The sequence below is a fragment of the Rhinolophus ferrumequinum genome, chromosome 10 (assembly GCF_004115265.2).
Source record: "Rhinolophus ferrumequinum isolate MPI-CBG mRhiFer1 chromosome 10, mRhiFer1_v1.p, whole genome shotgun sequence".
In the NCBI taxonomy this organism is placed as follows: Eukaryota; Metazoa; Chordata; class Mammalia; order Chiroptera; family Rhinolophidae; genus Rhinolophus; species Rhinolophus ferrumequinum.
The window spans coordinates 66,014,370-66,029,146 of NC_046293.1; the positions used below are offsets into that span (position 1 = coordinate 66,014,370).

A 14,777-nucleotide genomic window follows, 5' to 3' on the forward strand; every position below is an offset into this window, starting at 1 on the left:
AAAAGAACTAAGGCACTTAGGGACACAAATATTAGCATATTAAAAATCCCAGCGATAATGAAACTTCTTTTACTTGGTTTCACTCAGCATTTCCAATGCTTAATTTAAAATGTAATTCTTTTTTCACAGAATACTTACCAGTATATCATAGAACTAGTCTGAGGAACCCAGTTTGGATTCTATCTCCCTCCCTTTCTCCTTTATGTAACTTTTGTTTCCGTAAGAAACCACACAGATTCCTGCAAGTTCTTCAGTTTAAAGAAGTATAATAAATATGTCTGCTGTTGCTTCACTAAACATAGAGGATTTCTCCTCCCTTTGCTGCTACGGTAAGAGAGATTGTTTGTTTTTGTTTTTGATAAGTCCTTGGCTTTTCGCAGAATAAAGCGAGCTTCTGGGATGAGGCTGCCAGGCAAGGTGTTCCCTACTGTTTAGAAGTCTTATGTTTTGTTTTCCTTTTGTGCTATCCATCAAATTCTCCCTTCAGTGGCAGCTGCTGAGTTTGTAAGGGATCAATTGGCTGTCTCTCTGGGATTCACCATTCAACTGTTCTCTGCCCACTTTGTGTGGGTGATGCTTATGAAGTGTTATTTCCTAACTGTGGGCTACTTTATGAAAATGAAAAGAGGTTTGGGGGCCACCTTCACCAATCATAAGGCCTAGCAGATGTAGCGACTGCTAAGATTTAGAAGCTAATAGGAATTAACTTCACTTATATTGATGACGTGCAAGTGTTTTACGAAATACAGTATTTACCTCTATCATAGGCAGTGTTTGTTTTTTGTTTTAAACGTTCTTTTTTAAAGGTTTTTTGTTTTTGTTTTTATTTTTTATTGGGGAAGGGGAACAGGACTTTATTGGGGAACAGTGTGTACTTCCAGGACTTTTTTCCAAGTTAAGTTGTTGTCCTTTCAATCTTAGTTGTGGAGGGCGCAGCTCAGCTCCAGGTCCAGTTGCCTTTGCTAGTTGCAGGGGGCGCTGCCCACCATCCCCTGCAGGATCGAGGAGTTGAACCGGCAACCTTGTGGTTGAGAACCCACTGGCCCATGTGGGAATCGAACCGGCAGCCTTCGGCGTTAGGAGCACGGAGCTCCAACTGCCTGAGCCACTGGGCCAGCCCCGAGAAAAATATTTTGGTTATGTGTTTGATATAGTGTTACTGTAGTCATCATAATGAGATTTCATAAAACCCGGAAGAGAAGCTTAATAAAGTTTCTCAAGCATTACAAAATGCTTTTATAAGTAATCAGTAACCTCCATCTGTATGGAAGATCTTAAAAAGTGATCTTAAGAATATATACAATGGAACATGTCCTCCTTCCCAAAATGATGGTATTATTAAGGATGCCGGTCATTTGCCATCACAGTGTCTCTCGGTTTAGAATGGTGAATGCTTCATTTAAAGTACAGTATGTTCTGGTTTTTCTTTTTTTTCTTCAGTATGCTCTTGATTCTATGCAATTTCTAAAAATAATGCATAGCAGCTGAACCTGTGATCCCAAAACAGTTTTTATTAGTTCTATTGAATGTCACAGACTGGGAAGGAGAGCTAAAGACTTTATTCCCTTTATATTTTGAAAGATTTCAGAATTGAACACTAGTATATATAACCTGTTTCTGACTTAAGTCTTGGCAACTTAAGGCATCTTGGTGTATGTATTAATTATTGGACTATTTGTCACTCTTCCTGCACAGACTTGTGATCATAACTGTTTTGTTTAAATGAAATTGCTATCACGTGTCCTCACAGAAAATTTCTAATGCAGTTTTTGAGAACTAAAGTTAACTATTCATGTTTAACCAGAAAATTGACACAGGGTACCTTTTTGAAAAAAATGCTTTTTAATTACTAACCAAGTTACTTACTTTTCATTTTAAAAGGTGCTATTTCTGATGTGTACTGAATAAATGTAACTTTTTATTTATTTATTTATTATTTTAATTTGTTGGGGTGACAATTGTTAGTAAAATTACATAGATTTCAGGTGTACAATTCTGTATCACATCATCTATAAATTACATTGTGTGTTCACCACCCAGAGTCAGTTCTCCTTCCATCACCATATATTTGATCCCCCTTACCCTCATTTCCCACCCCCCACCCCCCGAATAAATGTAATTTTTTGTGCTAGACCTTTGACTGCTTTCAAGCACTGTAATGTGAAGTATGGTTAGAAACAATAATAATTAAGGTATATATTAACTCTTGCAGGACTGAACTGTCTCTAAAATATTTTTCTTGTGTTACAATAATGTTTGCCAGCATTCAGTGCTGTTGATCGGCTATAGGTTAATATGCTCATTTTTAGCTATTTCCTATAACTTGCAGCATGCTCTACAATTCAGTCCTTAAGGGGTTCATTTTACAAGCTGTGTATGCTAAGGTTTATTAGCAATCAGATGGAAAATTGAGTAAGTTTATACCATAGTTTTGTAGGGAAAAAAATATCTGCTCAGCTCCACATTTCATCCATGAACAATCTGCAATGTGGGCAGTTTCAAGGAATAAATAAAAATAAAATGTAAAAACAAAAAAAAGCAATGTAAAAATTTTAGGTTAAATATAAAAACAGTTCCTGAGCACAAGAACTACTGAACAGCATAGAATCAGTTTGAGGTAGGGAGTTTTTAGATTCTCTCATGCCCAAGGTTTTCTTGGGAATCTATGTACTTCATAGTTTGTCTTCGTAATCTTCATTGTCTGTAATACTGACTATATTTTCACGTTAAGTTCCTCAGTTAAAAAAAACATTGACATTCAGCTTTTGAATGGCTATCACTGAAGCCATTACTAGTTAAGAAGCACAGATAATTCTTCTTTTTTTAGATAATTCTTTCATCAATCTATTGTTATGTATAAATTATTTTCATTCCTTCTATCAATTCAGTATTTAATCCGTTTCCCTTTTAAAAAGATTTTAATTTTTCATTGCCAGCAAAAATGTATTGGCTGGTTATATGTGAGTTTTAAATTGATTTACTATTACACATTCATTGAATCTGGTAACTTTTGGGGGAATAATGTTACTTTTTTAAGTGGAAGATACCTTATAATTCATACATAAGATAAAATAATTGGTCTTTTCATTAAGAAAACAGCTTAATCATGTATTTAAACATTCAATAAAGTTGAGAAAGCAGAATAAAAAGTATTGAGTCTTTTGCATGAAGTGGGGACAAAATTTTTCTTTTCTTGTACAAAATTGATTTGAATGGGTAAAAACTTACATCACATTAATTTGGAGATGCCTCATAATTTATCTTGGAAAGAGGAGAGCAGCAAGGCCAGGTGATAAAAGCGGATATGAAAAAACATGTAATCGATTCTATTTAACTTATTTTTCCTTTTTGGTGCTGACTAAACCTTGTAATTGATTGATTAGCAGGGACTTATCAAAACCCATCCATTTCAACTCTTCTGCCTGGCATTTATAACTTTCCAAAATCCTACCACCTTATTCTACCTAAATTCCACTAGCCCCCTCTGCTTATCTTAGGCTAGTTCTGTCACTATTCATTTCCGCTTCCAAGTTGGCTGAATTGTATCCCTCCGAAATTTATGAGGTTCTAATCCCCAGTGCCTTAGAATGTGACTGTATTTGGAGACAGGACTTTTAAGAAGGCAATTAAGGTTAAATGAGGTCATATGGGTATGCCCTAACACAATATGACTAGTGTTCTTATACAAAGAGGAAATTTGGAGACTCACATATAGAGAAAACACCATGTGAAATGAAAACAGCCATCTACAAGCCAAGGACAGAGGCCCTTGGAAGAAACCAACTCTGTCTTGGACTTCTAGCCTCCAGAGCCGTGAGGAAATAAATTTGTTTGAGCCACCCAGTTTGTGGATACTTTGTTATGATTTTGCTCATGTTATTCCCCTCACTGAAAATCTCCCCCTTCTTTTCATCCACATCTATCTATACTGTCATTCAAAATGGAACTTAAACAGCCTCTTGGTGAAGTTATCCCTGACACACCAGTCCTCTCTCACTTCCTTTTCTGATCGAGTCTGTACCACAGATTTTTAGCAATTCCTAATACATGAGTTAATATAGATACAATGCTTATAATAGTGCCTGGCCTGTAGTGAGTCTTAAATGTTTGCGTATCTGTTGCTGCTATTACTATTTCCTAACTATATTTTTCTCTAATCAAATCATGTTGCTACTGACTCTGTTTAGTATAATGCTAGGTATGTACGTGCTAAAAACACTTGTTGATGAATAAAACACTTAGGGGAAAATGAGACATAGTCCTTGCCCTTAAGCAGCTCATTGTGGAGCAGAGCAAAACTCAATTCTATAGGAAGGTTAAGTGAAGGAAAAAAGTGGGTTCGGAAAAATTTCACAAAAGATGAGTCTTGAAGGAAGAAAACATTAGTTATCTATTGCTATATAACAACTTAAACCAAACCGTAGCATCTTAAAACATGTTTTTATTATCTCAGATTAAGGTACGTGGCTTAGGTACCTGGTTCTGGCTCAGGGTCTCTTATAAGGCTATAGGTAAGCTGTTGGCGAGGGTTGGCGTCATCTCAAGGGGGCAAAAGGACTTGCTTCTAAGTTCACTCGTGTGGTTGTTGGCACATTTCAGTTCCTTATTGGCTGTTAGATTTCATTTCCTTGGCACATAGGCTTATCTATGGGCTGCCTGAATGTCCAATGACATGACAGCTGGCTTCTCAGAGTGATTCAAGAGTATGCATGAGGAAGTCTTTTATGACCTGGTCTCAGAGTCACAGTCACTTCTACTTTATTCTATTTATTAGAAAAAAGTCACAAAATCCAACACACACTCAAAGGGAGGTGAACAAAGTTCCACCTCTTAAAGAACAAAATATCAAAGAATTTGTGGACATATTTTTTAAAACCAGCATAAAAAACTAAAAAGTTAAGACATTTTTTGGGGGAGCAGGAGGTCACTCAAGGCAGAGTGAAGAAAACTGCAAGAGCATGAAATATGAAGCAGCATAAAGTACTGGGATAAAACCACAACTAGTACCTGAGGCTGCAAATGGAGAAAAGTGTTATATCAAGGTCTTTCTATTGCATGAATAGGAGCTTGCACTTTTATCCTGCAGGTGATGAGGCATCATTATAGAGGTTTTATGCAGGGGAGTCTCCTAAGATGTGCACTATAGAATCGGGTGGTAGTTTGGGAGACTGGAAAGAGGTAAAACTTCATGAAGAAAGACCAGATAAAGGGTGGATCCTAGACATATTTAAAAAGTAAAATATACTTTGTTATGAGTATATTTTAATATACTCATTTTAATATACTCAAGAATTAATAATTAGTTGTGGGGTATAGGTAAGAAGAAAGGATGAAAGATATCAGGCTTGGCAACTAAGTATGTGGTACTATTTCCCAAAATTATTAGCTTGTTTCTTTAAAGATAAAGGTAGCATTTTTATTAGTATTAAATTTTTTTATTCTATGAAAATTAAAAAACTGATATGGAAATAATGAAATAAAAATAATTGTAACAGTTACTTCTACAAGGTTGCATGAATTATCTTGTATTTATCCTGTTGGTCCTTTGTAAACTTGTAAATTTTTACTAAATTGGAATTATATTTTAAAACTTTCTTCACACTTAATATACCATATTGATAAAATTTTCTCCACATCATTTTTAAAGGCTAAATACTGTTCTATTGTATGGATGTAGCTTATTTAACCAATATTCTAGTAAACAATGCAGTAATGAACACTCTTGCAATAAAATTGTTATACATATTTTTATGACACATTTCTAGAAGAGGAATTGTCCTGTCAAATGCTCATGCTCAAGGTTTTTGATATACAGAGGGTGCCAAAAAAATGGATACACATTTTAAGAAAGGAAAAAACTATTAAAATTTTAATACTCAATATATACCGATAACAAAAGATGAATACAAGTCATGTGTATATGTATTTTTTGGCACCCCCGGTATATTGCCAAACCACACCTTAGAAACGTGCTAATTTATACTCAGTAGTATAAGCTGTTTCTCTGAACCCTTGCCAGTATTATCAAGACATAATCACTTGATAAAATAACACCTGAAGACCAAATTAATGTGTAACACGTTATGTCGCTCCTAAGTCAGACTTGCTATTAAACTTTTACAATATTACCATTCAAAGCTTAAGATTCTTACATATATTTTAGATGATAAATCTGAGATCCAGTATAATAAATCAGACTACTATTTAGTGGGAGTTTCTGCCCTAGATATTATATTGCAGCACTCTTTTTGATTTGCCGTTCTGTCTCACCAATTACTTTATCTTTTTTCTGTAATAACCTTGTAAGTTTCCCAGAAAAAGGTACATATCTTCATTATCAAGAGCTGCAAGCTAAGCATATTTATTCCATTAGTTTAGCACTATTTTTCCTAGCTGCTTCCTAACTTGGATTTTATACATTATGCGTTGAAGGAAAACTTTCAAGACATTTACTTAAAAAGTCTACCTAATCTTGGATAAGGATTTATTTCATTAGTTCAGTGGTTCATTTATTCAGTCTCACACATGTAACTACTTATCTAATGTGTACCGTGTGTGGATAAAGCAGTGAACAAAACAAACTTAGTCCCTACTCTCATGGAACTTACATTTTTTAGTAGGGTGAAGGGAAACATAATAAATAAAAATGACAAATTACAAATGCTATTAAGAAAACAGAGGGTCATGTGAGAGAGAATGAATGCAAAAAGGAGCTACTTTAGATAGGGTGGCCAAGTAAGGCATGTTAGAGATGATATCTGACTGAATTAAGACCTGAAGGATGAGAACGTTAGTCATACCGTGTTTCCCTGAAAATAAGACGGGGTCTTATATGTATTAATTTTTGCTCCAAAAGACGCCTTAGGGCTTGTGTTCAGGGGATGTCATCCTGAAAAATCATGCTAGGGCTTATTTTCCGGTTAGGTCTTATTTTCAGGGAAACAGAATATATAGTCATAGAGAAAGCATATCTCACAGAAAATAAAATAGCAAGTGCAAAGGCCCTGAGGTGGAGCATCATTAAGTTCAATTGAGAACAAGAGACCCTAAATAGTAGCTTTAATAAGATAGTTCACTTTTTCCTTACATCAAAATCTGAACGTAAGGAATGCAGGACTGGTACGGTACTCCACAAAGGTCTCAAGCCCCAGGTTTCCACCAGCTTACTTTTTGCCATCCCTAGTATGGGAGAACTTGCCCATGGCCCAAATTGGCAACTCTTCCAGGGTGTAGGATATAAAAGGAAAATGAAGTAAAAGCCTGAAGGTGTGCAACAGCTGTCTTTTAAGGATGGTTCTGGACGAGTGCCACATGGCGTATCTGCGGATATCCGATTGGCCGGAACTACCACAGGGATATATGGAGGCTGGAAAATATAGTCTTTATTCTGGACAGCCATGTGCCCCCGTCTATTACTATGAAAAAAACAAATTTTAGGAGACTACTAATAATAGTCTGTGCTACAGACTGGGAAAAGCTTGGTACAAGTCAGAAACAGAAAGGCAGGCTGGGTAATAATAAAATGAAGTTGGAGAGGTAGGCAGGAGGCAGATTATGCACTTTTAAAGGCTGTGGTTAAGAAAACTGGATATTATTCTAAGGGATGCTATTGGAGGGTTTTAAACAAGGGGGTGGCGTAGCCTTACAAACTTTTAAAAATGATTGCTCTGGCTGGTATGTAGAGAATGGTCTGAAAGGGCACAGGGAAAAGTGGAAGCAGAGCGATAGTGGATATTGCTGTGCAAGAGATAATGGTATCTTGGACAGCGTGGTGGCATCAGAGGTGATGAGAAGTGGCTGAGCTCAGAAAACACACAAGAGCTGATGGTACTGGATGAGGGGTTGGACCCAGAATGTGAGGAATCACAGAAGATTCCTAGTTTTATGCCTTAGCAAGTGAGCAAACTGTTGGTACTGTTTATGGGACGAGTTTGGATTCAAATGTTCTAGTGCAGTACCTGTTAAATTTGAGATACCTGTCCTTTTCATTCCTTACCATGGTAAGATTTTCAGTATTGTCTACAACTTTTAAGAAATGTGAGGCCCTCCTTTCCTATAACTAGTTATTTATAAACTCATTTTTCCCCTAATAAGGAATTTTTCTCTCTATTGAAATCAGTAATTTTTCTATGAGATGCATAAGGAATTTACCTTTCACACATTTCAAACAAACACAAAACACCTACAGGGTATGGACTGTTTTATCCACCAAAGTGAATAATAATTTTAAAAAAAACCTATCTACCAAACGGGCAAATTTGATCAATGTTAGCAATAAAAATGAACTTTTTCATGCAATAGGACAATTTTAAAAAATGTATCAGAGTGCTTACTATAAGTTCCTAACAAATGTTAGCTCATTGAGTACTTAGAAGCAACCTCTAAGGTAGGTATTAAACAAGCTTTACAAAATTTTAACAGATTGGACACCAGTGACAAAACAATTTAAAACTTGTTCTCCAACAAGACTTAAATTTATCCTAAACAGTGTTCTCAAGAAAGCAACAGTATCAGTATAAACCCTACACATTTACTGTGGAAATGTTTGTTGTCTTATTTCTTTCAGTAAGATGTCCAAGGTAACAAAACCTCCAATTAGACCTGTCCCCTTCTAGAAGTGATTTCTTCAATTTTACCTATGTTTATGTTATTAATTTAAAACTAGTGCTTTTTTGAGTAAATATAGGGATGTTAAGAATAAGGTACATCTTTTGGTCTTAACAAAGTCCTCTATGTGAGTCAAACTAATAAATGGGAAGTAATACTTGATGTTACTATATACATATCCACGTATCCCATTTTTATTATTCCATCTTATGATTCCAAATATTAATAGTTATACTTTCAAATTATTAACAGATTAAAAGGCTCAGCAATACACAGATATATGTATGACATAGAGGTGTAGTCAGTCTTTTAACACATGATCTTACATAGAAGAGAAAGCTTAGGAAGCAGAAAGGAACTACTGGGGGAAAGGGAGGAAAAAGGGAGGGAAGAATATAAAGAAGTGTTAGTCCTTGAATTTTCCTGAAGTAAAAAACACAGTGAAGCAGAATGTTTAATGAAATGAATAACCAGGCAAACATTTTCTACTGGCTACATCAGCACCATTTGGAGTTTAAATAAATTTACACAGAAACTACAAATTCAAAGTACCTTGTATTCTGTAAACATGAGTCACCTTTTATTTTATAGTATGCTTATTTTCTTCCTATTTATGACTGACAGATGCCCTTTGACCTTCAATGATAAAATTTTAAATTGGATTACAGTGAGTTTTGGGGGAGGAAAAGGTGATTTTACAGAAGGAACAAAGGAAGTAGAAATTTTATTTACTCCAAATGAATTGTACTTTACATTAACAAATTCTATCACCGAAAATAGAAAGAAACAGTTTTTACTTTATGAAACTACACAATCCCAAAACAGACATGCAGAAGCTCTTTTTAAGTCCAAAAATGCCGCGTAGTAACAAAAAGGGAAGAGTTTATTAATATACAAAAGAATAAAGAGAGCTTTATTGTTTCAAAGAAAGAAATTTAATTTCACTTTGAGAAACAATTACTTCTCTGGAAAGCAGAGACTTCTCATTCTCCTGAAGTTGCCACCACAAGCACCGTAATTTCCAACGGTCTTGTAGACAGCCCGGCCGGTCACTCGAGCCTACGTGGGGATCGGGGAGTGGGGGCGAGTTCAAGTGCCACAAATCTAACTGCTGGCGCAAGCTCACCCAGAAGGGCTTTAAAAACCTGCTCCCCAATATGCTCCCTCCCACCAAGTTAAAAAGGAAAAAGAAGGGTGGTGAATAGAAGCCACCAGTGGTTTCAGCAGGGGGAACTCACTTCTCAGGTGAAGGTGACGTGCTGCCGGTCCCTGGAAGTGCGTGCACGAGCACCGGAGGTTGCGGGGGCTGAGGGAGGAAAGGGGGAGAGCGATCAACTTGCTTCACGTGCTGGGAGGGAGCAAGGCCCCCGTTCCAGGCTGACGTGGGGGGAGGGCGGGGTGTCGGACACGAACACAAACACAAACACGCTCGGCATCCCCAGGGAGGGCGGACCCATGCCACCTCACCAGTCCCCGCCCCTGGACCCTGCGGCCCACCTCGCACCCAGTGCCCGTGCCCAGTGTGAAGCAACCCTGCCTCCGGGGAACTGTAGAGGCCGCAGAGGCCCCGCTCGTTATAACGGCCACGGAGAAGCTAGAAGCCTCCGGTGAGTTGGTGCGAGACAAGGTGGAGGCCGCAGAGGGGGAGGTGATGAAGTGAATCACCTCTCCCCACCTACAGCCTAACGCGCGGGAAGCGGTCTACCCACCCCCAACCCTAGCCCGTAGGCAGCCGCCGCTCCCACCTTCCGCCGCCGCCTTGAGGGAAGCCGGAACGACGGGGGTCACGGCGGGGGTCAGAGGGTAAAGGTCTTGCTCCCAGCAGCCTCTGCGGTGGATACGTCGCCATCTTGGATCCGCGGGACAAGAAAATTCATGCGGTGAGTTTTTGGCAAATTTTCGGAAGTCTGGCGGCGGGGCGCGCGGCGGGGGCGGCGGATTCGGGGCCCCCGCAAGGCAGGGGAATGCCTCGGGGCCGGTCCGGTCGCGCCTGGGGTCTGCGGGCAGCGTCCCGGCCCTCCGCTTCCCGTTGCTTTTGTCTCGGCTCCAATCGAGAGAGGGAGAGTGGAGCGGGCGGGGAGGGGGGGGTGGCGGCGGTGGAGGGAGGGAGGGGGTGTGTATGAGGAGGGTGGTGGACCGGACGTAAAGCGTCGCTGTACTCGGGTCGCTGCAGCGGCAGCTCTGGATCCTAGGCCCGGTCCCTTCGGCCGGCGCTGGGGCTTCCCCCAGACTCGGCTCCCACGGGCTCCCGCCGGCACGGAGGAGCCTCCGCCGCGCCGCTTCCTGGGGAAGAAGAGAAGGCGGCAGCGGCGGTGGCCAAGGAGCCCGGGCCCGCTTTAGACAGTACTGCCGCCTTCCCATCACCTGCCGCGGTCCCTGGCTGTTCACATACTCTCAGTACACAAACATCACCTGCAACTTGTGTGTATGTGTGTTTGTGTAAAAGATGGGGAACACTGGACTGGCTAACGGGCCTCAGGCGCCTCCAGGCCCTGGGATACCGAAGGCTTCGGATGGTGGAAGGAGTGCAACTGTGATGCTTCCTCCGCTACCGCACCCGGAGGGTGAAGCTTCCGTAGTGGTAGAGACAGTCCGGAGAGTCCTGGGCGGCGGAGGAACCCGAGACGCTTCTGTCTGTTAAGTTGCTAGCCCTAGGTTTCTACTTCCGCCGGGGCCTCTCCACCTTTTGCTGTCTTGAGTCTAACTTAAAAGTTTTACGGAAGAAAAGAGTGGTCTTAAAAGAGGCTCTCCTAGTTCTTAGTTGAGGCTCTGTGTCCGTGGAGGAGAGAAAACCTGTAACTCTTGGTGACTGAACCTTTTTGAATGCGAGTTGTAGTGTTTTTTTTTTTTTTTCAATAAAAGCATTTCCAAGGTTTTAGAATTTGCATTTATTCCAGGCCCTGTGAGTATGGTATTACCACCATAAAAGTCCTACGTGCGGGTACCACCCTCTCGGAAGGAACCCAAACATCAACTTCCTTTGAATCCTAGGAGATGCCTTCACTTTTCAGAAGACCGAATGCAACAGTTTTGTTTCATTTTCATAAAACTCTTGGCCACAGAATCCTACTCCTTTCTTAATCTTCGGGATGGTTTCTAATCAGTATAAAAACATTAAGTGTACACTGATACCAACTCTTAGATGATTTGCGAAATGTAGAAGGCACTGAATTAACAAAACCTGTAAAGGAGAGAGGCCATACTTGAATTTTGTTCAAAGTTGAACACATTTCCTGTCTTGCTTGATATTAGGGATTTCTAGACCTCTGGAATAAGGGCATCTTTTGATTTGAAAGGATCTACGTATTTACATACCAGGTTTATGTTGAATTTTTAGGTAATACTTGCTATAGTTGACAGTATTTTTTCCCAAACGTCAACGAACACATCTCTTTGGCAATTATGGAAGATAACCTTACCCTAGATGTAAAGGGATTATTAAGAAACACCGTGAGCTGAAATGGTTAAATGCCTGCTACATTCAAATGGTTAGATGTCTGCATTCTGATCTCTCTTCATTGAAATACTTCTTAATGGATCAAGATCGTTAGTAAGCTTTGTATGTTCAACTCAACAGTTTGTAATTTCGTAAAATGAAAGGAAAAATACAAAATGCAGGTAAAAAGGCAAAACTGTTCCATTTTGTAAGATCCTCATTTAATTTTAAAAGGTTAACTTTTCTCTCATCCTTTCCTGGGGGCTTGAATTGCAGTGACTTCTGTGAATACTTTGTATTTTAGACAGGAACTGAGAAACTTTCACATTTTTGCATCCTAATTGGTGCTGCTGCATCAATAAAAATATATTCACCTAAGCATCATTTGTTGGCAGAACCCTTTTATTCTAAGTATACTGGGTAAAGATATCTGTAACCTAATCTGATACTTTTGGGGAATGAAAAATGCCTGTATGTTTAACCAAACAAATACAACTTTTGAAAATTTTTCAGTTTCTGTAATACTTTTGTTTTAAAGTGAATTTATATGGTGGGAAAATGAGGGCAAAATGTATAAGTGATTTACATCCCCTTTTTTTGAAAAGTACTTGACCTTGATTAAACTCAGAATATGCCTCCCCAAGAGAACTAATTACCTTTGTTTTTACTTAGTAACTTTGGATGTTTAATTTACTTTTTGATTTTTGAGATACTTTACAGTTACAACCTTGTTTGTTTCAAAGTAAATAAATACATTCATGAGTAGATTTCATTAGAAGTTCTTTGAACACAGTTTTGGTTTTTCTCTCTTCATAGATACTGGTATTAAAAATACTTTTTAAAGAGCCTTACAGAATTTTTCACAACCTGTGGGAATTACAGTTTTACCCTCCTTAGTGACAAATTTGCTTCATAAGATTTTCTGATAATAAAGAAAAGGTATGCTTCATGTCTATGTATGAAATGAGCAGATATTAATAGAGTAGTAAAAAGAAGTTAGTTAACTATTTTTTGCTCTTTAAAAGCAATGTTCAACAGTATTTTTTGTCTTATTTTAACTGTAGAAAGTTCATTCTATTAGAATTATGTACAAGCAAACTTTTCCATGTGCTTGCTTGAATAGCCATTTGAGGACAACTTATGCAAATAGTGATAGTCTTAGAAGATACTACTAAGATTTTATTTGTTACCTAGACCTCGAGTGGCTTTTGTAACACAAAGAAGCAAAAGAAACCAAGGTACCTGGTAGGGCAGTTTTACAGGCAGAGTTAATCTGAGTTGCACTGTAATGTTTGAATAGAATTACATATAGTATTGATATCAAGGAACCTAGTGCTAAGAGAGGAGTCACTCTGGATGATGATACAGGTGCCTGTTCTTACTAAGGATGATTTCTACTTGTGATACTTAAAGGAATTGAATTTCCTTTTGGTTTTCACTAGGTATTTTAAGAACAGCTGTATACTGAAATTGATGTCTGTTGTGGAAAGTGTCTTTGAAAAGAAATAGAATGGACATAAGGGTTTTAAAATTATTTTATATTTTTTACCTTGGTTTTGTCCATTGACCCTTTCCTCCTCCTTCAGTTTGGATACTTTATATATTTTCTCTTTGTTATTTTAGTTTTTCTATTGGGCTTCCTTTTTTAATAAACTCTTCATACTCTTATAACAAGTCATGCTGATATGGCTTGTTCATTTATTTACTTTGTACTATTAGGATGACGTGGAAAAAAATTCCTAATATGTTTTTCTGCTAGCTTGTACTCTGAAATAAGGTGAAAATCTCTTCGTATATCACTTGGGTATATGCTGCATTATGAACTAATAAAATGGTTCACAGTGTTTATTTTTTGGTCAGATCTCATAGCTTATATAATATGGAAATGCAAAATGAATTATCCAGGAGGAAAAAACTAAAATTTCCCTTTTCTGGACACAATTTAATAAGTTGTATATACTTTGACTCAGGATCTAAGTCTGTTTAAATATAGATAGATATTTTGGACATATTTGCCACTTACTATGAAAGTTTTTCTTTTTTTTAATTTCATGTGTGTTTTTCTGTGTGTATGTGATGGGCTTATGTTTACTATCACTTCTCTGTTGTTTGATAGACTTCTTGTTCCTCAAAACTACTCTGGTGTCACTTTCTTAATGAAACCTTTCCTGACTCCCAACATTCTTCTGCTATACTGCTTTTATACTGCTTTTATTTGTCAAACTTCTCTTAATATGTCACACTGTTGTAATTTACTGTCCTACCTTACCACCCACCATAACCTCCACTAGACTGTAAGCACCTAAGAGTTAGGGCTTTGTCTTATTTATATTTACATTTCTACTACCTTCTGTAGTGCATAGTACTTAGTAGGTTATCAGTAAATGTGCAGTAAAGTGAACTGGTGCCAGATTGTCATTTGACAATGCTGTCAGAGTGCTGTTTTCCAATCCACAGCTCAGAAACCACAGATTGGAAAAGGGAATGGGGAGAAGGGTATCCTGTATTCCTTCACTTCCTTGAATCCTTTCTTACAGTTTTGTTTCTTAATTACCTAGAGGAAACTAGATAGCCAGCTTCTTTGAGAAATGAATGTAGAGAGAGTACAGGACTACTGGAAAGATGTTAGTAGTAAAGTGCTTCTGGCTTAGTGTTCAGGTCTGTATTTCTTGCAGTATTTTGTATGGCTAAGGTCACTAAGGTCATTGGTTGAAGGAGATATTTTGTATTTATA

At 38.2% G+C, this 14,777-nt stretch overlaps 1 protein-coding gene across 6 annotated transcripts in view; it reads left to right on the forward strand.

The window, feature by feature from the left end:
* The first annotated feature begins 10,339 nt into the window (after positions 1-10,339).
* Positions 10,340-14,777, forward strand: part of CNOT2 (CCR4-NOT transcription complex subunit 2) — a 108,355-nt gene continuing 103,917 nt past the window's right edge. For 2 of the 6 annotated variants that reach the window (XM_033116473.1, XM_033116465.1), the window contains exon 1: positions 10,370-10,487. Coding sequence is in view for 3 of the 6 variants with exons in the window: in XM_033116465.1 (XP_032972356.1) it covers positions 10,483-10,487 (5 nt within the window). In the remaining 3 variants the exon portion in view is untranslated. Of the gene's footprint in view, positions 10,488-14,777 lie in introns of all 6 variants that reach the window. The other 4 variants (XM_033116466.1, XM_033116474.1, XM_033116472.1 and 1 more) reach the window with 4 other exon arrangements.